Below are 26678 nucleotides of genomic sequence, written 5' to 3' on the forward strand. Positions count from 1 at the left end.
TTGGAGTGAGCTGAACCTTCAAACTGCTACATTTTCCAAAAATAGCTTTAGTTAAAAATCGTTGGCAGTTTATTTGTTTAGACTGAAGATCTATAGCTACTAGTTTTATCTGTTTAGGCATTTATATCCTTCCTTTCAGCATTACCAATCCCAGAGCAGCTATTGTGCCCATCATCTTCTTTAACTCACAATGCTGTCTCCTACTTCCTGTTAGGTCACCCGTTTGCAAACTAACGAACAAAGTAATTAACTAACACCCAAATGCTTATTCAGGTAATAACACTGGGCCTGCTCACACCATCATGGAGGGGTGGGCTGCATAATTGCTCTTGCCAGTGCAGTTTGCCATGTCATGCAAAGCTGGCAAGGGTACCTTGCTGCCTTAGTTAACAGCCATCTGGAAACCTAAAACAGTCAATGGGTTCTGGGGGGCCCTGGCATGTCAAGGTGGCTTATTTCCCCCTTTGAACAGTGGTTATGGCATCACATGTACTGCGATTTTAAAAAGCTGCTGTGGCTTATTTTGATAATGTGAACCAGCTCGGTTATGGTTGCTACACAAATTACATGGATGGAAAATAATACTTACATAAGAAAAACACCAACTAAACCATGAGAAGACTCACACCTTTTTCAACTGTCTCTGCTCAATCATGAAAAGTGCCAATGTCTCTTGAAATATATGAAATGTTTTCTGAAGAAATTGTGATTGCCTTTAGAGTCAACATCTATTAATCAACAATATAAGGCAATGAGCAAAGAAACAGGCACTAGATTGGTGGAATTCAAACAAGATACATTTACTGCACAGATTTTTGTTAAGCATGAAAGACATACATGAAGACAGAAAATATGAAAACTAGTGTTAACATGCAACTGACAGGAGACAGAGCATACATGAAGAATTGTGTTAGGTTGGTCATAAGGCTTTGGAGGATAAAATAATACATATGGGAGAAAATTGAAAAAATGGAAATCAAGCTTCTTCTATTTAGCTGTGTTATTAGATTAACACATATCAATCATTAAGATTTTATGAAATTAATTATATTTTTCTAACCTGCATTTTCTAACCTGCAATTATATTTTTCTAACCTGCATGCCTTCACTATCCATTTGAAGATAACAGGATAAGAACTGACAAGACAAAACCATTGTTGTGAGCCTATTTCCATTGTGCAGAGAAATGCAAAAAAGCAAACAGTATGAATTTTGAGCAATAATTTTGTGGCGTTTTCAGTCTAAGCAGTGGCAATAGTGTTAAGGAAATTTGCAGCATCATTAAGACCGCAAAAAAAATGAAGTTCCTAACACGAATGATTAATGTTCAAAACGTGAAGTTAAATGCGACCAAAGAGAATAAAAGTGTAAGTGCTTAGTTAATATCACAAATTCCAAACATGCGTGGCAGATCCATTCAGGAAAGAGAAGTATTATGTTGAGGCCAGGGGATTAGCATCTTTTACATCCGTAAGTGTGTGAAGTAACTGTTTGGTAAATGTGGATTAGGTTCAAAGATTATTAGGGAAGGATACGATCAGTGCCTTGGAATATCACACAACCTTTCACCAATTCTCCCATGATGCAACCAACTGACCAGATATCAACTGAAAGTAAAAATGAAATGATAAAATTATGAAGTGTCATGAACTAAAGTGGAAAACAAAAAAATATTTCTACATTAAAAACACAACAATGCAAAAAATGAAACTGCTAACACATGTTTTTGAACAATATGAATCAGAAAACTTAATCTAATTGCAAATTTTAAATTTTAGACAAAGACTTGCGGTAGAAACGATAGTTTATATGGCAGGTCTGTCACTTCCTCAATATGTACTTTAGTCTTATTTTTTATTGTTTACAGTTGTGCTCCCTGAAAGCGCTGTGAAGGATACAATCTCTTCCTGGAAACAGGACCTTATGGAGGACCATTTCTGCCATTATGCACCCAACAGACCAGATATCCACTATCAAATATTAGGTGTAACAGGAACAAAAATTAAAAATCTCTTTAAAAATTCTACGGATACATTTTCAAATGTTAAGAACACACTGAATATTTAAAACTGCACAAGATATTTAAAATTGTACAGAAAGAATAATCCAAATGGACTGCATTATACAGTCTTCTATATTCCAATCCAAAGAAAAAGGTGTACTTAAGTCCTACTAAAATTAATGGAATTAATTATTGACTTGACCCACTGATTCCAATGAGTCAAATAATTCACTTTCTCTAGATTGAGGCCCATATTGATCAAGATCTATCAAGTCTTCTTCATATATATATATATATATATATATATATATATATATATATATGGTTATAGTTATAGCAGAATCTCTACCCCAGCTTCATCCACAGACCCAGTTTGCACGTAATGGTGGCAAAGCATGGTTTAACTAATCCATGATTTGTCAGATCGCATTCCTGGCATGTACCAGGATACTATAGGTTATTTGTGAATTACAAAACCCACAGTTAACCTACAATTAGTTCATAGGCTAACTGTGGGTTGTTTAACTGATTATCCCGTAATTTCCGGATTCACAAGTCATGAAACAACCAATAATAATTATTTATTTGTTACCTGCTTTTCCCCCTGGATCAGTAGGGCTGATTAGAGGTATATTATGCAAAGCAGCAGCAGTACACACCACGCCCAGAACCAGTTAATTAACCCATAATTTACCACTGTTATGTGCAAACAGGCTCCAAAGGTCAGCTTTGTTGCACATTACTCATCTATCATGAGAAAAAAATCTATCATCATGTCTCAGGGTTGAGTTGCCAGGCTGGAAATCTGGGAAATAAGTTTTGCCTTTACTTCCTTTCTGTAGCCAGTGAAATAGGTCATGAGACTGCTATCACTCATCACCACAAAGTGGTAATCAGGGTGAGAGTCCCACCCTCACAGAAAGTACTCAACAGGTACTTACCAGCAGGAACTGAGAGGTTATGCTGGATGAAGGAGGTAGCTGGATCAGGTGTGTAGCTGACTGACCAGCAGTGCCCCCTGCCTCTAATGCCAACTCTTGATCCCCTCCACTCCACTGTCCCAGTGGCTGCTTAGTAGTGATGGCTAAGTGCTACCTCCTGCAACTCCCTAGTGAGCTATAGTCACATTACATGATGGTAAGACTACTACAGGTGACTCTCTCAAACCACAATAAGCCATTTGAGAAATAGAGAAGTCTAACAACTGATCAAATACTCCACAGATGATCAAATACAATATTCCATCCTGCAACTTACCATTTTCTTTATATCCCATGCCAAGAATAACCTCTGGTGCTCTGTAATATCGTGTTACTACATACGGAGTCATCATGAAATTAGTACATGCTGTCCTTGCAAGTCCAAAGTCAAGGATTTTGAGAGTACAATCTGATTTTACTACTATATTGCTGGGTTTTAAATCCTAAGAAAAAATGTATTCAGTTAAATGCTCAACAAATGGTATAATCCATAGAGGTCAGCACAGGTTATTACTCTATTTCAAATTTACAGTTTGACATAGATGTGGCTTTGCATACAAAATCTTTGACTCAGTTAAAACAGAAAACCCACAGCTAGTGTAGTATAGTGGATAGAGTGCTGGGTCTTGCATCTAAGGAAGATCTGGGTTCAAATCATCTGGCAACCATAAAGCTCACTGGATTCTTCCATACCATTGTAGACTTCAGCATGACACTACACTCAATCCGCTCTGTTCCAGATGTTAAGTTCTTTGGAGAGCGAAGTTGCAATTTCTTAGCCCTGTCTTGCCCCAACTTTAGTATGTTTTAGATCAACTGGGTGTGTGTGTGCTTGAACTTGTATAAATTGGCAGTTTATAAAGTGAGGACAATTTAATGCTACATTCAGGTATTTTATTCTTTAGCATCTTATGGAACATTTTGTTATATTAATGTTTAACATATTATATTAATATTATATTGATGTTTTGCAGATGGTGTGAGCCACCCTGAGGGCCTTCTAGGTAGATAGATTATTCATACATTTCAAAAATAAATAAATAAATGTAAGATTGCACAGAACTTAATAAATATCCTGCAAGCCTATTCTAACGCACATCAACGAAGAGTGGTATCTTGATCGTAATTCAAATACCGTTGTCCAGCAACAGCAGTCCTTTCTTAGAAACAGGTTTCCACAATTTCTGCTATAGCTAAAGTACTGGAAGTGCTGCATTTGGGGTTTAGGGAAGGAGAAAGAAAAACTGGGGTGGGCAGTTTGGTATCCTTCACCTTCCCTCCCTTGAGGTTACAGATTGGGTCAGTGAAGGACTCTTGAATGAAATTCATCTGCTATTGACGGGGAGGTATAACTGAACTAAGTTTGCAGGAATCTTGTGTATTGCCACCCACTGGAAAATGGTTTGTACATTGAGGAGATAGTTGGCTTACTAGGTGCTTAGGTGTCAAGAGTTGCTGGGAAGTGGCCCAGTGTCCTTCACTTAATCAGTGGCCTTCAAGTAATCAAGGATGACGCCTGGGATAGGGAACTGCCTGGTGAACTATCAAGTCATGGTAATCTATGCATATAGCCAGAACAACCTGGGAGAATGCTTTGTCGTACTATGCCTATATAAACCTTGGCTACAGTCTCTGGAGTTTCATTGGTGGATGCAGTTGCTGCAGTGTATGCCCCAAACCATGGCCAAGGAAGCCCATCCATTGCTGTAAACTTCAGGGACTTTCCAGTGACAGAAGGGATGTGAGAGGCAAAAAAAAATCCGCTTTACTGTACTTTTCTGTGTCTGTGTGCAATTGCTTCATTCAGAACTGCACCTGTAAAACGTGTTCACTCATGCTCACAAGGCACCTTGTCCCTAGATCCTACCCAATCTGACAGCTGCTTGTGGTTGTTAAAACCCTTTTTCTTCTTCTAAGCCTTATCAGTAAGGAGCGATCTGTCAAAATGAGAGCACAGCAAAGGACACTCAGACTTCTACAGGAGTTGCAGTGCAATCCATTTCCTTATAGCAAAATATTTTTCTTAGCTTAATTCTGTAAACAAATGCAAGCTGATACCTTTAGAAGATAAAAGACTTGAAGAAAATAGATCAACTTTGCAAATATGTTTGAGTCCTCAACACCCAATTTCTATCTGTTCTTCTTTAATTTTCCACCATCATCCATCACTTGCTATTCCTCCTGGATGTGCAATGCGATTTTCTCATGACCAGAGAAACAGTTGGACACTGCTGCAATGTTTTCCAAGCCTGAGAATCCCTGCACTGGTGACAGCTGCAAGCAGTAAGGAGTCACTGGCTGGTAAGAGCACTTTATTATTCTTGTGGCTGTCCACACTGCTAATCCTGTCCTTTAAAGGTCAGGAACGGTAGCATGCTGCCTCAACAACATTTTTGTCTGCAATTTACCTGCAGGCAGCCATTACATCTCTCTACAAACAGGCAAGTAACTAACTGAAACAAAGTTATATTAGACTGGTCCAAAGGAGGCAAGAGCTGGAGGAAATCATATTGCTCCTTACTGATATTGTATATGGTAGAACGTATTTGAGAGAGTTCTTACATTTTTTAAATAAAGAGATGTTACACTATTACGCTTCAGTTTGTCTTCACCCATTCTAAATTGCTATTAATAAGTGTTTGTTTCAGTTCAGTGTCAAAATCTCAGGAAGAGCAGCAAATTAATTAATTTGAAGCTCTAAAAGGATCTTACCAAACTGAAAGTCTTGGTAACACAGTCTAATTCATCTAGTACCACAGGGTACTATTTGATACCCTCTTGTATACAAGTATGGGAAAGGATAATGTTTATAGAAGAACGATCTACCCATTACAATGTGAAGAAAGACGAAGTTTTGCTCTGATCAGTAGATCTGATGCGGGACAAACAAGAAGGAACAGTATTAAATTGGCCCTGCCTACATGTTTCCACAGAGAACTTGGTTGGTCAGTCTTGGAAACGTACCTTTAACCTGATCCATCAAAGTATTTCTTAACTATCATTGAATTATGAAACTTTGGATGTTATAAATGAGGGCTGGCAGGATAAGGCCGGCATGAATGTGATTTTAACAGCACTACCTACTCTGTGGATGATACCAGCTGAATGGAGGTGTTTGATACCACACAACATCTGGTACAGAAGGTAGGACATCCTTTCATGATCCAGCTCCATATGAATAACTTGGCACAAGTTAGCATCCATCAGTTCCATAACCAAATACCTGATATATTAAAAAAGAAAAGAATAAAAGCATTTCTTATTTGTTCTAGTCACCTCTCTCTCTCTCACACACACTCACTTGACAATTTGCCAGGAGTGTTTTCTTCTGAGGAAAATCCATTGCAATGAATAGGGATAATACAGGATTATAATTAAATTGATGTGCTACTCTTAACTCGCTTATGCAGAAGATAATTCCAATGTAAAATGCTTATTAGTTACATATTTATTATATTCACATATTTATTTGGACATTTATATGAGAAAGATCAAACTCAAGGAATGTAATAAAAATATAAATCACAAGAACATTTTAAAACCATTCATATCAAGAGAAAAAGACTAACAACATATTAAAAACTCAGGCTCAATCAATGAACTCAACCAATAGTCACTGCTATTACCACTAAAGGCAGAAACTGGCCATAGTAAAGCTATATCAGATAAAAACAAGAATGTAACCATTATGTCATACTTTGGATCAAAATTAAAATATACCTACAAATACACAGATATCTTCTTTGCAATGCCCCAAACGGAAAAAATATTCCTAATTGAAATTTACATAGACACTATGAAGGAAACTTGCCTATTTGCAAAGGTGAAAGTTATTTCACCGTAGCCATATTATTTTAAAGGAAAGACTCCATTTGTAAAAAACTTAAATCAAAACTCTTCAACAAAAGCATTGTTATATACATACCATAAATGCTTTAGTTCTGTGAATATTTACATTTCTTAGCAGAATTATCTGAAAGCATTCCAGATTTGAGGAATATATTATTTTGAGGGAAATTATCCCCAATGACATTAATAGGCAAAACTCCAACTCCCTCATTTATATCCTAATTCAAAAAGGTTGTCAGGTTATTTGCACTTATTATTGGTTTGACTGCTCTTTGGGCAAAGGGAGAACAAATAACCAAAGATGACAGTTATGTGGCCAATAAAACAAGTTTTAAAAAATAAGATAAAAAGTATTTTCTCATTTTTAATAGAGTCCTGAGATTTACTGGAATGCCATTAAGGGTGCAACTCTATCAGGTTGCTGCCTGCTAGACAGAAGACTCCAGTCGTAGATGCTTCCACGTATCCTGTGCTGGAGGCATTTTTTTTCCTCTCTGTCCTCCTTTAATTTCTTTAGGTGGGCCTCTGAGTCAATCTGGAGGAGTTGTGCTGGTGGGGATGGGCCCAGGGCTAGAGAGATCTCCAGCATACAGCATATCCTGGTCTCTTTTTTCTCACTGCCCTGCCTCCTGGCATGCCCCCTTTTCCCTCTTCCCAAGGTTATGACACCAGCCTTGGAAGAGGAGCTGCTGCAGAGCTTTCCATAGCAGCTGGGAGGGGGATGGAGATGAAGATCCAAGTGGGGATTTTCACCTCCAAGGACATCACACTATCCACAGCCTCAGAGGTGAAAATTCCCAGTATTTTAGGCCCCCTTGTATGATGGGTAGGGGCCGTGGGATTGCAAAATGTCTTCAGGAAAACCCATATATTTAAAAACAAATGTTTCAAATGATGCCATGTAGAGCAAATGGAGAATTATTTCTAAAATCAGAAATAGATATTTATCAAGAAAATGCAATAAACTAAACTTACACATCTTGAAATTCTTCTAGTGACTTCTGTGGTGTGAATACATTTAATAGACTAATTATCTGTAAAACCAGAAGTAAAAAAACCACATAAACATTACCACAATGCTTGCAAAACACTTTCCGCATGATTAATAATTTTCCTAGAAACACAACAGCAGTTTTAACTTCGTCACGAAACATATGGTTAATATAGTGTTTTTCAAAGATTTAAGAATAATCTCACTATTTCCAATCTGCTGTTAGCTTTTCATGGTGTTAATTTTTTTTGGTCAAATTCCATAAAAAACAGTCAATATAAAGGAGGTAGATTTAGGGCTCAATCCTATGTGGATTGCTGGCAGCTCCGAACTTGGAGGTGCCAACTATCCAATGCAGGGTGGGAGGGCAGTGGAGATGATTTTGGAGGAAGAAGGCTGGAGGAGCTATATCATACGTCGTATGGCAGTTGCCCTGGTCTCCTCCCTGCCCAGGAAATGCCTCCCTTTTCCCTGTCTTTGCACTCCGTTTTCTGAGAGTGCAGAGGTAGCTGGCATGGTTCTCTTCACGCCAGCTCCGAGGGGAAGATGGCAGGGAGTGCAGTTTCCTGGCTCTGAGGTTGGAGCCCTTTCTCTAAACCTGGAGCCAGGAAACCGTACTATCCTATGCCTGCCCAACCCCGCAGATATAGGATCGCTCCCTATTAAATTGATTAAATTTAATGAATGGATTAGATTTATACTAATGTACTTTTGGATTTATTGTTAATATAGGCATTTTCAAGTAGTCGCAGGGTGAATTCTTACATTATGGAATAGTATGGTTGTTTCTCAGGAATATAGGAAGCTGCCTTATACCAAATCAAACAGCTGGAGTTGCCAGGGATTGAACCTGAGACTGTTCATATGCAATTATAGGCCCGGTGGCTAAAATCCCATTCCTTGAAAAGGTGCTTAGCAGGTGGTTGCAGGACAATTCCAGGAACTTTTGAATGAAACAGATTATCTAGATCCATTTCAATTGGGCTTCAGGCCTGGTTTTGGAATGGAAACTGCCTTGATCACGCTGTGGGATGACCTCTGTTGGAAGAGGGACAGAGGGACTGCAACCCTGTTGATTGTATCAAAAGCCACTGAGAGGTCCAAGACAATCAGCCATGGTATCCTTCTGGATAGGTTGTCTGGGCTGAAAGTTGGAGGCAGTTCTGCTCCTACTTGGATGGCCGATTCCAGTGCTGGGGGATTATTGCTCTGTGCCATACCCAGGGCTCTATTTTATCCCCTCTGCTGCTCAACATCTACATGAAACCACTGGGGGAGGTTATCCAGAGATGTGGACTGAGGTGTCATCAATATGCGGATGACACTCAGCTCTACCTTTTCTTTTCATCAAACCAGGTGAGGCAGTGGCTGTTCTGAATCAGTGCCTGGGCACAGTAATGGACTGGATGAGGGCCAACAAACTGAGACTCAATCTAGACAAGATGGAGGTACTATTAGCGAGTGGTTCCTCTGTCCGGTTAGGTGATTTTCAACTGTTCTGAAGGGGGTTGCATTCCCGCTAAAGGATTGGGTTCATCGTTTGGGGATGCTCATGTATCCAGAACTATCACTTGAGGCACAGGTGGACTCAGCGACAATGAGCACCTTTTATAAGCTTAGGCTGATATACCAACTGCACCCTTATCTGGACAGTTATCCAAGCTCTGATAACCTCTCGTCTGGATTACTGTAATGCATTATATGTGGGGTTGCCTTTGAAAACAGTCCAGAAACTTCAGCTGGTACAAAACAGGGCAGCATGATTGTTAATAGGGACTGGCCAACAAGACCACATTACACCAGTCCTTTTCCACCTTCATTGCTTGCCAGTCTAGGTCCGGGCCCAGGCTCGATTCGAAGTGCTGTTATTAACATTTAAAGCCCTAAACAGCTTGGGGCCAGGTTATTTGAAGGAACGCCTCCTCCCCCATGTACCTGCCTGGACCCTAAGATGATCTTCAGGGGTGGTTCTCCATGAGCCCTTGCCAAAGTAAGTAAGGCAGGTGGCTACCAGGAGGAGGGCTATCTCTGTTGTGGTACCCTGGCTATAGAGTGAGCACCCTAGGAAGGCTCGCCTCTCACCTTCGTTATACTTTTTTCGACGCCAGGTGAAGACCTTTTTATTTTCCCAGTATTTTAACAGTTTATAATTTTAGTCTTTTAGCTTTGCTGCTTTAAATCTGCATTTTAAATCTGTATAAATCTCTGCACTGCTGCTTGGTTTTATTCTGGGTGTACTTTTATATTGTGTTTTTATATTGTGGTTTGTTTTATACTTTGAATTGTACTTGATGGTTTTAATTTTTGTGAACCCCCCACAGAGCTTCGGCTATTGGGTGGTAAAGAAAGGCAATAAATAAATAATAATACCACTGGCTACAGCCCCCTCCAATACACAGGAATAGCAAAATCATGTGAAAAGGCCAGGTTTTATTATACAAGTGAGCGTAACCATGTTTCTGGCCTCCACCACATGTTTAATCTCACACGTTTTTTATCTTAGTAAATTGAGCTATACCATCAAAGAGAAGCAGCCATTACACCCTTGTAATGAAAGAATTAGCCCTCAGATCAATGGACCATAAGAACATCCATTATTTCATCTGCTTTAGCTATCCATTATTTTGCTATTAAATCAGAAGTTATCTGAACAAGAGCAGGAAGCCAGTAGTATAGATTGCCAATTCCTTTTATTTTCTTCACCCCTCAATCATCAATTTTTTGTGAAATGCTTTTAAAAAAAACACGTTTCTTTGTACTCTGTCCATTGTACAACCAGGTATAAAATTCAAAATGCTCCTGTGAAAACCTACAGTAATATTAGCATAAAGTGTATACTGAGACTTCCTACTAATTATCCATTTTTCTTCTAACAGCAGCAATTGATTAGTCTAAGATTATATCAAAAACATATTGAATACTACTTACATTGGAGAATAACTGGAGATAATTATATTCAAAGTGCTGGTTATGACCTATAAAGCCCTATATGGCTCGGGTCCAGGTTATTTGAAAGAACGTATTCTTCCTTATGAGCCTGCCCATGCTTTAAGATCTTCTGGAGAAGCCCTTCTTTCAGTCCCACCATATTCACAGGTGCACTTGGTGGGAACATGGGAGAGGGCCTCCTCGATGGCTGCTCCAGTGCTCTGGAACTCTCTTCCCGGGGAAGCTATTCTGGCTCCCTCCTTGATGGGCTTTCAGAAGCAGGTTAAAACTTTTTTGTTCCAGCAGGCCTTTGGAGAATAATCTGGCCCTCCATCCATGTTAATGTCTTATAATTTTGTTGTGTATTTTAAATGTTTATGGTTTTGTTTCTCCCCCCTCCCCACGTATGTTTTAAACTTTGTAAGGCCGCCTTGAGGCCCAGCATTGGGCAAAAGGCGGGATACAAATAAATAAATAAATAAATAAATAATAAGGCATATCTTTAAAATTAATGCTTCCCATTGAACTATATTTGAAACAGCTTGGAAATAAATAGTTCTATGAATATCTTCTTCCAGGCCTTCTAGCAAAAGAATCCCATGCTGAATTTGACACTGATCAAGATATATATAAACAAAGGACTCAGAAATGTTGCAGGTGTAGAACTAAAGAAAGGTTTTTTTTCAGATATATTGCGATTGCCCCTTAATGTTAAAATTCTGGAATAAATTACATCAGGTAATCAAGAACAAGACTGGATTATCCAATCTTGTTCTTAAAGAATTATTTTTAATACATTTGCAAAAATATTATTTATTTATTTATTGCATTTCTATACTGCCCAATAGCTGAAGCAGAGGTTCCACCATTCCAGTTTGAGGATGGTTAGCAAAAGCAAACCTTATGTATATTTATGAAGCTAGGTAACAAGTAAGATCCTTATGAATATTTCAAGGAAGTATAGATATAAAGCAATGGATAATAGTGGGTCTTATATATTGCAATTAACATATCAGTTAATATGTAGTTTGTTACTGTTGCACTGAGAATTCAATAAGGTGTCAATGGTAAAAGCACACACTGAAGGCCTTCTGTAGAAAACTGCTCTACAATCAATCTCAGGTTACATGATGAAACATGACAGCTAATAAAATAAAGATCTCTTTCTCAGGGTAATAAAATTACAATTGAAGTACTTCATAGACTTATTACCATCAGATTACATTAATGTTGATGAAATACTTTAGCATAATTAGTAGAGTTTGCTCTAGTGTGACATGTCTTCTGACATGGACATTTGCTCAATACACTGGAACCAAGACTTTAATTTATATGCAACTGTTAAAATATATATGTTCCTATGCCCCAAATCCATAAAGACCCAATTCATATTACGTATCAGACATAGTAACTACTGAAAACCACTTCGTGCTCCAGCTCTATAATGCATCAGTTACCGAATGGAAGCTCCCAGCTTATGATTACTTCCATACCAGTATCAGTCGTGATAGACATCTGGTAGGCATTAAGACTATATTATATTAATAAAATTATAATGAAGCTGAGCAACCCATTTGAATAAAGCTGCTATGGCTACTATGCTGCATCAATAATATAGGGGAAAGGTCTAAGATAGGGATGTGCTTTAAAAAAATCTAGCTATAAGTTTTAGTTATAGTTGACTCAGTTGACATTCACCCAAATGTTTGGTTCTAATGTATGTTCTATTACAATTACTTACATTTTTGTGATTAACACACTTTAGGAGCACAAGTTCCCTGTATGCTCGTTTTGCATGTGTTTGGTTCTGAAAAGGGCGACTCAACTTCTTTACAGCAACATTTATTCCAAGGACTGTATCAAATGCAGCACTGAAACATTAAAGCAGAAACACCACAGAAACATTAAAGCAGAAACACCACAATTACAGATCTTTGAAATCGGGTCCATGCACTAAAAAAGCTATGAGTATAACATTATAGCTCTCTACTCAGGTAGTAGTAGAGACAAAAGGCTACTAAATATTCTTACACATTGTTCAGGGAACACTCTGCCCCTTTTCTTTTGTTGTTTATTTGTTCAGTCGCTTCCGACTCTTCGTGACTTCATGGACCAGCCCACGCCAGAGCTTTCTGTTGGCCGTCACCACCCCTAGTTCTCCCAAGGTCTAGTCCATCACCTCCAGAATACCATCCATCCATCTTGCCCTTGGTCAGCCCCTCTTCCTTTTGCCTTCCACTTTCCTTAGTATCAGCCTCTTCTCTAGGGTATCCTGTCTTCTCATTATGTGGCCAAAGTACTTCAGTTTTGCCTTTAATATCATTCCCTCAAGTGAGCAGTCTGGCTTTATTTCCTGGAGTATGGACTGGTTTGTTCTTCTTGCAGTCCAAGGCACTCTCAGAATTTTCCTCCAACACCATAGTTCAAAAGCATCTATCTTCCTTCACTCAGCCTTCCTTATGGTCCAGCTCTCGCAGCTATAAGTTACTATGGGGAATACCATTGCTTTAACTATGCGGACCTTTGTTGTCAGTGTGATGTCTCTGCTCTTAACTATTTTATTAAGATTTGTCATTGCTCTCCTCCCAAGAAGTAAACGTCTTCTGATTTCCTGGCTGCAGTCAGCGTCTGCAGTAATCTGTGCGCCCAGAAATACAAAGTCTGTCACTGCCTCCACGTTTTCTCCCTCTATTTGCCAGTTATCAATCAAGCTGATTGCCATAATCTTGTTTTTTTTTTTTTTTTGAAGTTTAACTGCAATCCAGCTTTTGCACTTTCTTCTTTCACCTTCGTCATAAGGCTCCTCAGCTCCTCCTCGCTTTCAGCTATCAAAGTAGTATCATCTGCATATCTGAGATTGTTAATGTTTCTTCCTGCGATTTTAACTCCAGCCTAGGATTCATCAAGCCCAGCACGTCGCATGATGCGTTCTGCGTACAAGTTGAATAGCTAGGGTGAGAGTATACAACCCTGCCGTACTCCTTTCCCAATCTTAAACCAGTCCGTTGTTCCATGGTCTGTTCTTACCGTTGCTACTTGTACATTATACAGATTCCTCAGAAGGCAGACAAGATGACTTGGTATCCCCATACCACCAAGAACTTGCCACCATTTATGATCCACACAGTCAAAGGCTTTAGAATAGTCAATAAAACAGAAATAGATGTTTTTCTGGAACTCCCTGGCTTTCTCCATTATCCAGCGGATATTGGCAATTTGGTCTCTAGTTCCTCTGCCTTTTCTAAACCCAGCTTGTACATCTGGCAATTCTCGCTCCATGAATTGCTGGAGTCTACCTTGCAGGATCTTGAGCATTACCTTACTGGCATGTGAAATAAGTGCACTGTCCGATAGTTTGAACATTCTTTAGTGTTTCCCTTTTTTGGTATGGGGATATAAGTTAATTTTTTCCAATCTGATGTTCTTGTGTTTTCCAAATTTGCTGGCATATGGCATGCATCACCTTGACAGCATCATCTTGCAAGATTGAAAACAGTTTGGCTGGGATACCATCATCTCCTGCTGCCTTGTTATTAGCAATGCTTCTTAAGGCCCATTCAACCTCACTCTTCAGGATGTCTGACTAACTCACTGACCACACCATCTGAGCTATCCCCGATATTATTATCCGTCCTATACAGATCTTCCGTATATTCTTGCCACCTTTTCTTGATCTCTTCTGTTTCTGTTAGGTCCTTGCCATCTTTGTTTTTGATCTTACCCTGGCCAATTTATGTAGATTCCTCTCCTCTGTTGCTTGCTACCAATTCTCTGACACACACAAACATCTCCTTCTGTTATGCTAACCCAAGTACCTGCCCTAGTCCTTTCAAGTGATGGCCAACAGCTAGGATACCCCTGCTATTCTTGGGTGAAAAAAGTCAGTGCAGCATTACAGTGGTCTGCACATACAATCGCCAATGGCTTTTCTGGCCTTAAAAGAGCACATTATTATTATTATTATTATTATTATTATTATTATTATTTATTTATTTATATAGCACCATCAATGTACATGGTGCTGTACAGAGTAAAACAGTAAATAGCAAGACCCTGCCGCATAGGCTTACATTCTAATAAAATCATAATAAAACAATAAGGAGGGGAAGAGAATGCAAACAGGCACAGGGTAGGGTAAACAGGCACTGGGTAGGGTAAAACTAACAGTATAAAGTCAGAACAAAATCAAGTTTTAAAAGCTTTAGGAAAAAGAAAAGTTTTTAGCTGAGCTTTAAAAGCTGCGGTTGAACTTGTAGTTCTCAAATGTTCTGGAAGAGTGTTTTAATGGTTCAAGACAGGCACCTGGAATAATGAGACTGTGTGTGGTAGTGGTATAAGGAAAACAGAAGGTAAGCTCAGTTACATGGGAGAAACTGCTTCTTACGCAAGGTGAAGGGGAAATTGCACAGGTGAATGAGGTAACTACGAGTTGGCACTATTGAAAAACATTTCTAATGTCCTTTCTACAATTCTACTTCACTGAACCAAAATAAATAAAATCTTATTAATAAACAATATTTGTATTAAATTTTATGCATAACATACTAATTTTTAGAGCTGACATTTCTTAAGGCAGTTATACCATAGACAAAAAGAGAAAATTCTGTTCTGGAACTATTGGAAGCAGCCGCTAAATGATTTTGCAATCCTGTAGTAAGAGCTAACCTCATACTTGCAAGGATTTTATATCTGACAATTCTACAGTTTACCTTTTTATTGTTTCAAACAACAAATTATTTACCTATGTTTACTAATTGAGTTAATACTACTCACCAAACAATGCCTTGAGCCCCCGAGCCAATAGGTTTCAATTGCTGGTAGCGTTTTAGGACAGTGAACGTTGAGTCTGCAACTTGAACACTGTAAAATTGACTGTCACATTTACTCTCGCTCATGATGTAGTGTCATGTAGTTTTCCGCCCAGGATTTAGCACAATTTCCAAGTTCTGTATAAAGAGAAACAAAAAATGTGAACTGTTTTAACAAGTCTATTATTAAATCGTTCTATTTCTTTTGCAGCACACTCATTCATAAATAAGTACACAGATTGAGCCAATAACCTTTCCCTTTAGAAATCAGATAACCAGGGATAGAAGAATTCAGATGACTATCTGCAGGCTTGACTAAGGTGATAGAGGGGCCAAAAGAAATTTTAGCATAATGACTTGTCATCTTATACACATAATTATTCAAATTCCAAAGGTTTCCAGGATATAGTAAAGTGTCCATTATGAAACTATACCCCTGAGCATTCAGATTATTCGTTATCACACCACATTTATCATGCCATGGGTGGAAAGGAAGCTGCAGCCAAAGGCGTATGAACCACCTCTGTCCTAGTGCCTGTGCCAGTTGTGGCAGCAATATATAGCATTGTTCACAAAGCAGTACAGAGAAAATAAAGGGTGGGGAGGGCACTGTTCAGAAAGCAAAAAATAAAATCTGAACCCCCAGTGCCAGCCTACATGGAAACTTGAAAAAAAAATCCTTCTTGGTTCTTAAGACAGTGACAAACTTAAGTACATAGGCACATTAGAAACATCCACATAGGAAGGAAAATTAAACAAAGAATTAGGCCAACCACAACTCTCAAAGAGACAAATTACAATGAATACTACCACCATCATGCTAGATACATTGAATTCTGATTTTAAAAATACAGGAAATACAACTTGAAAAGAGCCTGTAAGTGAAGGGAATGTGATGACTGAGAAAGGAAGAAAAGGTGCATTAAATAAGTGTTCAGGTTTTGATGCATTGCAGAGCTATGAAAAATACAGAAGTAGCCACAGATGAAAACCATAAATGACAGAATACGCTTTTTCATTTGATTGGTCATTCAAACAAATACTTCTATCACAACTAGTAGTTGTTAAGAGTTAGTGAAAACACATTATGCCAAAGAAGATGATGAGTTAGTTTTCTACTCTGAATAATGTCAAGCTTCTTCAATCATTTATCAAATTTAGAGCTGCAAGCATTTCGAAACTAGAAATATGAAAAAACAGAAATAAATGCATTTTAGGTTTCTTCATGTAAAATTACTTTAGTTTTTACTTCTCTCAGTAAGGGCAAGGACGATGAAATCAAAGTTCAGATCCACTTTCCATCAAATTAACAAATCACATTAAGCAAATAAAACTGTCAGTTCTTGGATAGCAAATACCATCCCAATCTAGTATTCTACACGTGTTCATACTACGTATCTGAATATAAACTTGTGCCTATTTTTCTTGAAGAAACTATACATATTTATAGCATATGCTATTTATTTAAAACATTTCAGAATCATTACAATTCTGCAACCTTCCCCAAATCCCCCCTTTAAATGCTTGAAGAAACTATACATATTTATAGCATATGCTATTTATATAAAACATTTCAGAATCATTACAATTCTGCAACCTTCCCCAAATCCCCCCCTTTGACTGCTTGACACAATTTACAATAAAACCATAACCACAATAAAAAACAATTCCAAAACAAAACTAAAACCAAGCTAATAAAATGCATAAAAATAAAACAGGGCAAACTTCTGAAATCAAAATGCAGTCTTAATCAGTAAAATTTCAGCAGGGCACTTTGGATTTTACCAGCTGTCAATAATGAGGAAAACCATCCGGTCCTCTCTGGGATGCTACACAAATGGGATGCTGATACACATGGGGCAGAATCCAACATTGCCCTTGCATGTGTGGCCAGCTCCACTATTCCATTCCACAAGCGGACAGCGATCTAGCGCTTCCAAGGCAACCTGAAATGAGCAGAAACACTTATTTCTGGAAGGAGGCAGGTTGCCGGAGTTCTCATTTTACTCATTAATCCACTTTACAGATTTCAAGACATGTTTTTTGTCTTGGCTCATATATTGTCATGTTTCTTAACGTTTATTAATACACTGCAGTGAAAATTGAATCTGGAATAGTCTATTTCCATTCATTTACCAGTTCCCGATAAGAAATCATTCAGCATTGACGTAGGAGACTGCCAAATGTTGAGACTGTATGACAGGGTTGGGGAACACCGGCCTATGGGGCCTATTAATCCACACCCCACCTAGTCATTTGGTTTGAAAAAAGGCTTCCATTGACACTAATGGGAAACTTATTTCAGGCATAAGTTTGTACAGCAGGTAGCGAGAGGGACTCAACATAGGGGAGGGAGGCATAACCCATCCTTCATTTTGCAACCTTCTCAAAGTCCCCTCTTCTCTGCAATTAGGTTTGCGGGAGGGCTTCCTTTTACACCAATGTGATGACTCTACCCACTATTTGCTCTGGCCCCACCTATGTTTTTGGAGGGCCACACCCACTGCTGACATGCATCCCATAGAAGGTTACCCAGAAGATTGTGAACCTCCAATCAAAACAGGTTCCCCTATCCTGTCTTTGGAGATCCCTATTGACCTATTATTTCCAAGAATATTTTCATTAGTGGTGGTGGAAAATTAGTGGTGCTGGAAAATTAGCTGGTATATTTTACCACATAAAATGTTCAAAAAATTAACCTGTAACCTAAGTAATACATATACCACCAGTCAAACTGGGCATCTTCAACATTGTAATTAATTTTTCAGCTGAATATCCCTTGGAAGAATGCATACGTAAAATAATGAATGCATACATAGCTCTTTGGATATGCTAAAATTTATTTATTTATATTTGTTGCATTTATATTTCGCCCTTTTTCCTCCAAGGAACCCAAGGCGGTGTACATAATCCTCCTCCTCTCCATTTTTATCCTCACAACAACCTTGTGAGGTCGATTGAGCTGAGAGTCTGTGACTGGCCCAAAGTCACCCAGTGAGTTTCCAAGGCCAAGTGGGGACTAGAACCTGGATCTCCCGACTCCCAGTCCAACTCTTTAGCCACTAAACCACACTGGCTCTCATGTTAGCAGTTTTCAGTGCCTTTAAAATAAATAAATAAATAAACTATGTAAGGAATTAATGAATTGGTATGTTTTAAAATATTTATACAAAGGGAGAATCAGAGGGGCTTTTTCCCAGCAGCTATTCCGTACTCCTTGGAAGTAAGATTCATGAGCAGAAAATGTTTCCACGCATGGCCCACCTTCATTGGATTACGGGAAATATTGCTAAAGTTGATAGTTATCTCTAAAACAATCTAAGTTACAGAACTAGAAGCAGGACAAAAAGTTATCAGGCAAACAGATATCATTTTGTTTAATTTCTCTGCCAACTAACAAAACCTCACTGCTTGCTAAGAAAACATGCTAATGTAAATTAACATGAGAGACTGCATTTTGTTGAACAAGTATCTAAATATATTTGACACAGCTCCAAGTTAATTACATATCTTCAGCAAGAATAAGATGGTTTGGAAAATACATGAATAGCAAGACCTGATAAACACCACTAGACCAACTCAATTTAGCTACTATGGCAAAACCTTACTATGGCAAAACCTAAGGTTGTAAGAAACTAGAAGATGGTATTAAGGCCCAAATTCCTCCAAAAATCTGTCTCAACTGCACAACTTTACTCCCTCAAAACATTCCCCTAGTCTTTACATTTCCTGCAAATATTTTATTTAACTTTGCTTTGATAGGGCTCTGGTCACAACATCATCATCATTTCTCCCCTCCCTCTACCAATCTCAGCAGATGTGATGGGTCATTAATGTGAATCGTCAAAATGATGAGGGAAAAACACTATGTAGAACCAATAGAAAGAGAGGTAGACTCTAGTGTTGAAGAGTAGAAATTTTTTTAATCTCTTTACACGAATGTCTGTACTGTTTAAAAATATTTTTGTAAAAAACTGTTTGAAAAAGGAGCTCAACGTTTCGGATCTGGCGATCCTTCCTCAGGAGCTACAAACAGATGAAGTAAAATTACAGAACAATAAATATATTGCATGTCATTGTACACGAGAAAAAATGCTAAAGGAAAAGAAAAAGAAAAAGAAATAGAACAACACCTTATCTTCTTTATACTTGGTAGTAACTAGCTTCTGTCTAGATACCATTGTATTATATATTATCCAACAGATTATTTCTAGCTTTCATTTACAACCTAGGATTCTGCAATTTATAAATGTGAATTAACTACTTTAACTTCATACTTACTAACTTTTCTCACATAAAACAAATGAAAAAACTAAGGTACTAAATTTCCGAATGCTCTTTGCCCATGTAGGAAACAATTCTGGCTTTGTTGTTAGGGTGTTGGTATACCTCCCCTTGCCATTTCTGCTTTTTCCTTTTGTCTTTTTTATGATTAACCAATGTATATCTTTTTGTCTTCAATCCTTGCATGTCGGGGAAAATATGTTGGCTAGAACCCTTTCTCCTTGACATCTAGTTTTCTATATAGAGAGATCTGTTCAGCACAGGGGAAACATTCAATTCAATAAAACATATACAACCAGGAACATGCTTGCCACTATTATCTGAATTTTTTTTAGGGTTAGGCCTGTATTTGTGAGGGCTAGGCCTTCAAAATCCCATGCACGGCAATTAATCTAATTTCCAAGCGTCCAAGCCTGCAGTAGGCTGCTCTAAAGGACTAAAACTGGCAGCATGGGAGTAGATGTAGGAGAGTGTGCAAACATTTTTATATGTAAATTTTTCCCAACACATTCCATATGTCAGTATCAAGAAATAATCTTTGCTCAAAATATTTTCTATGTGATGCAATAGGCTCTAGTCTACAAAAGCTTATACCATAAAAAATATTAATCTTAAAGGTATCAAAAAGCTGTTCCATATTTCTTTCCTCATTCCTCCTTGCTTCCATATTCTAACTTCCAGGACAGGTTGTAGGCTTTTTAGTCATTCAGTATGATTAGGTGCAATAGCTAATATTTCTCACCATACCAGATACAAAATTTGGAGTCATAATGTGATTGAAATTTTCCAATTTTCCAGACAGCTTCGGCTATTGGGCGGTATACAAATGTAATAAATAAATATGAACTGGAATTGAACTAGCTCAAGATATGTGCAACTGGCACTAAATGTTATTGGCCTGAAATAACAACTTTAGTCACAAACAAATTAAGAAAGTTTATAATTTGACATTATACTTTTGGGTTTAGGAGGGGGGTTCAATTATGATATGAAGTACTACTTCTGAGTATATTTAGACATTTCAGAGGGGCAATTCAAGCCAGTATTAGGACAACGTTAATATTAACAAGCTGTAACAGTCTCTAGAACTGCTGCCTGGTGCATGCAACCTAACAATTAGACACCTTACAATCAAAACCAAAACATTCTGATCACACACATAACATGAAACAGTATGTTATCTTCACAGTGCATCCCTCTGCCACAGGATGAGCCTAATCTCTTCCCATCTGCCAAATTTGATTGACTGACATAGAATTTAATGCAGGTTCAGCATTACCCCTCCCTCTAGTCTTCAGATGGGCTGAAAGTTTTGTTTTGTAAGACCATCTCATTTACATTTAGCTATTAATTCAGTGCTTTAAACACACACACCAAGTCCAAAGCTACTCATGGAATAGGGAGGGGGTTGTCCTTAGTGACTCCATGAAGTCCATGCCAGTCAAACAGTACAATGCACAGACAACTTCTGCTGCAAACTTGCAGAGTCATTATTTTTCAGAGCTTGACCCTCTGACAGTACTTCACAATCGTGTTCACCATTTTAAAAGTGTTTTGTCTGTATATTGAGTGTCTTCTGCTAGATAAACTGGTGCTGAACTCACTTTCAATCAAGATTTTCATCAATTGCTAACTCTACAGTATCTCAACAAAGAACTATTTTAAAAGAGGTTCTAAAAGTGGACTCATACCACAAAGAGTTGGACTCAGACCACCAAACTCTCACATAAGCCACTAAACTGTTATAGCCTTCCAAAAGTCATTATGGGAACAATGAATAAGTGTACACAGAAATTATTACACAGCAGTACACAGAAATTATTACACAGCAGAAGTTCAAACATTAAACTTTAGCAATACTAGCAGAGAACAAGCTACTTTTCTCCTTCTGTTTTGCTCATGGCTGAGAAGAAAGTAGCAGTAATTCCATACACCACTGCAAAAAAAGAAGATGAGACACAACTGTTGAAAAAGGGCTTTCTCCAAATCCATTTCTGTCCAGGATAAAAACAGTTACACGCTGTTCCTGAATAGTTCACACTATTTCTCTCAAATAGGCAAAGGGAAACAGCCATAAACTACTGCAGAATCTTCCAGTAGTGATTTAACACCAAACTTCAGCTGGTCAAGTGTGAATCAGACTGACTGGAGCACATCCAGGAATAAACCAGCAGTGAAGCGCCACTGCAAATGCACCAAATAATAGCTTATGTCACAAAGCTGTTGAGAGGATAAAAGACTACACTGAGCATGTTATAATACATAGGACCAGATTGCACATCACAGCAGCAAATTATGGGTTAATTAGCTCAAGATTTGCTGGGACATGTGTGAGCCACTTTGACTTTGCATAAACAACCTACATATGCCCCATTCATAGATTGTTGCATGATGTCCAAACCCAGACACTCTGGATTGATTATGGTTTAAATAACCCAGAGTTAACCTATCAACTAATTGTAGGTTCTTAAGTTCTAGGGCATTCATAGGTTGTTTTCAAAGTGGAAGCAGCTTGTGCACAAATTCCTCATGTACCCAGCAAATCATAGGTTAATTAACCCATGATTTGTTGCCCTGCCATGCAAAGCAGGTCATAGTGAAAATCTTCAGACAACAGTTCAGAAGATTATCTAATGCAGATTAGTTTTTGTTTTCTTTATTTATTTAATTAATGCATATTAAGTTACTTAAGGAATAGTAACCGGGCAGAACTCGTCCAAACAGTATTTATAGGACTGAATGCCTTTAACTGGTGCACACAACTAAGAGAATAATCCAGTTTAGTTCATCTAGAATGCAAGATAATATCAACATAAAATATATACTCCAATAGACCCTAAAGCAAGATGCGCATTTTTGTGCTTTCATAACTGCAGGAATGAAAATACAGTACAGTTATTTGCTACAGGGAAATTACATGTGCCTTAGGCTGTGGTTTTACATGCACTTTACAGTAAGGGCCACATCACTCATTATGTTCCTCTTTCATGAAAGACACTTCTGCATGTAGGGAATAATATGCGGCCTATTTGTAAATCAACACTTGTAATGATACACTTTACAACATACGGTAAATTCAGGCTTCCCAGTGAGTGTTCACACTATAAAATATATATGAGATCATCACATATTATGATCTTTATTAGGTTTCATGTTCTCTCTCCTACATAAAAAAAAACACCCTCTGGTGCACTTAACATACAAAGCGGATCTAGGGCTACAATCTTATGCACACTGTAGAGCAAGTCTCTTTGAACTCAGTGGGACTTACCTCTGAATGAACTTGCATAAGATTGAGCTTCATGTCCTACAGATCTCAGTAGTATTTGTTCCTGAAAAGGTATAGAGATGAATTGGACACCACGCTTAATGCAGCTCCACTAGTAGAGGCGTTCAGAGCACCGTCTGGTCCAGTTTTATTGGATGAGTTTCAGTTATTGAGGCCCCAGGTTGTGGACAAGGTGCTTGGCCAAGTCCGGTCAACCACCTGTATGCTTGCCCCTTGCCCTTCATGACTCATTACATCAAATAAGGAGGGGATTGCCAGCTGGGTCCAGGAGGTTGGAAATCCCTCCCTGAGAGAGGGAGTGGTGCTCTTTAATAGAGGTGGTAATCAGACCACCCCTGAAAAAGCCTAACCTGAACCCAGAGGATGTTAACAATTACAGGCCGATGGCTAACATCCCCTTCCTGGGCAAGGTGCTTGTACGGGTTGTTGCAGGACAACTCCAGGCACTCTTGAATGAAACAGATTATCTAGATCCATTACAATCAGGCTTCAGGCCTGGTTTTGGAACGGAAACTGCCTTGGTCGCCCTGTGGGATGACCTCTGCCAGGAGAGGGACGGGGGAGTATGACCCTGTTAGTTCTCTTGGACCTCTCAGCGGATTTCGATACCATCGATGATGGTATCCTTCTGGATAGGTTCTCTGGGCTAGGAGTTGGAGTCCAGGAACGGACCGGATTCAAAGTGCTGGTATTAACATTTAAAGCCCTAAACGGCTTTGGGCCAGGCTATCTGAAGGAACACCTCCTCCCATATGTACCTGCCCGGACCCTAAGGTCATCCTCAGGGGACCTTCTCTGTGAGCCCCTGCCAAAGGAATTGAGGCAGGTGGCTACCAAGAGGAGGGCCTTCTCTGCCGTGGATTCTCAGCTGTGGAATGAGCTCCCTAAAGAGGTTTGCCTTACACTATACTCCTTTAGACGCCAGGTGAAGACCTTTTTATTTTCTCAGCATTTTAACATAGTAACTTAATTTTAACTTTGGTGTTTAAAATTTATATTTCAAATCTGTATTAATTTCTGCATTGCTGCTTGATTTTATCCTGGCGGTGTTTCTATATTGAATTTTGTATTATGCTTTTACACTGGTTCTTTTACATTTTGAATAGTTTTTATGGTTTTAATTTTTTAAAACTACCCAGGCAGCTTTGGCTATTGGGCGGTATAAAAATGCAATAAATAAATAAATAATAGATGCCACTCCAGAATGTTTGTTTGCCGCTTACACAGTGGAAAATGTATTGGATTTTGATCTGAGTAGCCATGATTATAATCTCTGCTTAGCCTTCAACAAGTCAAATTACCCAGAATCACCTTCCCATTGTATAAAAATGAGAATAGTGACCTCTCTCAACAGAGAGCATGAATACAAGAAAGATCACAACACACTTTTCAAATGCATAAAGTGGTATATAAACTGCAAAAGCAATAGAAAGGTAGAAAAGAAACATGTCTTATGGAGAATCATATACACAAAAACAAAAAACACAGCTAACAAAATTAATGCTACAAACACCTGCCCTGAAAGCTAGCAGGCACATTTTGAGCTAATATTCTTATTAATTTCAATTACATTTCGGCACATGAAATGGAAAAATGATTCAACAAGCAGACTTTTCTTAAAAGGTAATTTCTATATTCGAGAACAATAATATCAAAATCTTATATTATCAATAATTTGACATACTGACAGTATACTATGCTAACTTTAAGGCAGTGAAGTAAGACGTCAAGAGGAATTCTAGTAGTGACAGCATGGATGAGCTGTTGCATTAAATAACAAATGTTGCTTGGATTGTTGACTCCCACTCCCCTCCTACTCAACAGTAGTTTGCGGTGACTTATTTGAGATGAGAGATACTCAAAAGAAACCTTAGCCAGCAATTTCCTTGAAAGTAAATGCTATAGAAACCAATGGGTTCTACTTAAATATGCATAGGGAGGAATTGCTAACCCTCATCTCCCAAACTATCCTATGGGATTGCTCTATTCTGCTAATGAAATCATTTTTTGTATGTACCAGCCTGTTGCAACATCCTCACCTGAGAGCTCAGCCTTTGCAGTGAAGGGATGTAAAGGCAGGATGAGGGCAGCAAGCTTTATCCTAGTCCAAGAATGAGACCTCAGGAGTCATCTAATCCAGGCCCTGCACAGGAACGGGTTAGTTCAAACAAGCTACATTCCCAGCCTCTCCTCCTCCTCCTCCTCCTCACAAATCGCAACAGATGGGGATGTATGCGGCACCAAAGAAAAGGAAGGAGAAGGTGGGGGGGGGCGGGGAGGTGAAGATAGACAGTGCGTATAAACTCATGCGTTTACCTTATCCCGAGTCAGACCACTGGTCCAGCTAGCTGTCTTACTTTAACTGACAGCTGTTCTACACGATTTCAGGCAAGGAGGCTCTTTTTATCCCTGGAGATGACGGGGACGTTCTTCATGCAAAGCAGGCTCCCCACCATTGAGCTACGTCCCCCGCGCCCTCCCCAAGCCCCGGAGTGCTTTTCCTTCGGCTGGAAAAGAAACGCGTCGTGGGAACGGGGGTGGGGACGGCGGGGAGTGCGAGGGAAGGAAGCTGGCTAGGGCCTGAAGTGAAGCCTCGGCCGACACCCCCCGCCCCGCCCCGCTCCAGGGCCAGGAGGCCCGCAAGATAACAGGGGACCTTCACAGCCAGAGCTGTGTGTGGAGGTGGGTGACTGAAGTCACCATTACCTACGATAATGGTGGTGGTGGTCGGCGCTGCTGTTGCCGCTCCCCAACCCCCACTCCCTCCGGCGCCTCCCACCAGTGACCCTGTTCCGCGGCCGTTGGTGGTCCCTCCGTTACACGCCGGCCCTGGAGCCCGCCTCACCTCCTCTAAAGCCCCCAGGCGAGCCACTCTGCCGCTTCGACTCCTTATTGAGCTCTCAGAGACACTCCAACCGCAATGGCCTCCCTCAGTCCCTCACAGGCCGCACCAGGCACGAGCATGCGGACAAACACCCCCGGGGGCCAATCAACAGTTAGAATCTTCAAGGTTCAGCCAACCAACCTTCGGAGGCGGGTCTTAAAGGCCACTATATAATTCAGGGGGCGGCAAGCGTCTTCCTCTGCGACGGGGAGGGATGTTCTTAGAGGTAACGTCACCTGTGTGCAAAATATGCGAGATTCAAAATCTCACACTCGCTATACGTGACTGTGCCTTAGCACACCGTCTGCCCATATAGTATTCTAAGGAGGAAATCGCATCGTTGCTAATGACAGACCTTCGCGGTGTTATGACGGGAGTGTTTTTCTCGCTGAGGCAAAATTAAGTGACGTTAAACCACGAATGCGCTGCTCAAGACAAGACTAGTTGCGCTCACTTCACAGCAAAACATCATTGCCACATATTAAAATGCTAAGAGCACAGTTCCCCTGCCTTTGAAATGTATTCGTATTTATAAATGCCCAGGGCTTGGCAAAGCCAGTGAAGGAATATTTTAGCCCACCTTTTAAGACCCGGCTGTCTAATAGTCCCAGCGCCTATTAGACAGCCGGGTCTCTAACGTCATTTGCAGGCCCCCTTCCCGGT

At 39.3% G+C, this 26678-nt stretch overlaps 1 protein-coding gene across 6 annotated transcripts in view; it reads right to left on the reverse strand.

The window, feature by feature from the left end:
* The window catches only part of MAPK9 (mitogen-activated protein kinase 9), a 69438-nt gene extending 43364 nt beyond the window's left edge, over positions 1 to 26074 (reverse strand). For 4 of the 6 annotated variants that reach the window (XR_010025211.1, XR_010025212.1, XM_063120815.1 and 1 more), the window contains exons 1-8: positions 25977 to 26074; positions 25171 to 25274; positions 15524 to 15696; positions 12492 to 12621; positions 7807 to 7865; positions 6067 to 6205; positions 3260 to 3425; positions 1536 to 1607 (exon numbers count right to left, since the gene is read on the reverse strand). Coding sequence is in view for 4 of the 6 variants with exons in the window: in XM_063120815.1 (XP_062976885.1) it covers positions 1536 to 1607; positions 3260 to 3425; positions 6067 to 6205; positions 7807 to 7865; positions 12492 to 12621; positions 15524 to 15645 (688 nt within the window). In the remaining 2 variants the exon portion in view is untranslated. Of the gene's footprint in view, positions 1 to 1535; positions 1608 to 1898; positions 1971 to 3259; positions 3426 to 6066; positions 6206 to 7806; positions 7866 to 12491; positions 12622 to 15523; positions 15697 to 23113; positions 23175 to 25170; positions 25275 to 25976 lie in introns of those variants that run through there. The other 2 variants (XM_063120816.1, XM_063120818.1) reach the window with 2 other exon arrangements.
* Positions 26075 to 26678: the final 604 nt, after the last annotated feature.

The sequence above is a fragment of the Elgaria multicarinata genome, chromosome 3, assembly GCF_023053635.1.
Source record: "Elgaria multicarinata webbii isolate HBS135686 ecotype San Diego chromosome 3, rElgMul1.1.pri, whole genome shotgun sequence".
Classification (NCBI taxonomy): Eukaryota; Metazoa; Chordata; class Lepidosauria; order Squamata; family Anguidae; genus Elgaria; species Elgaria multicarinata.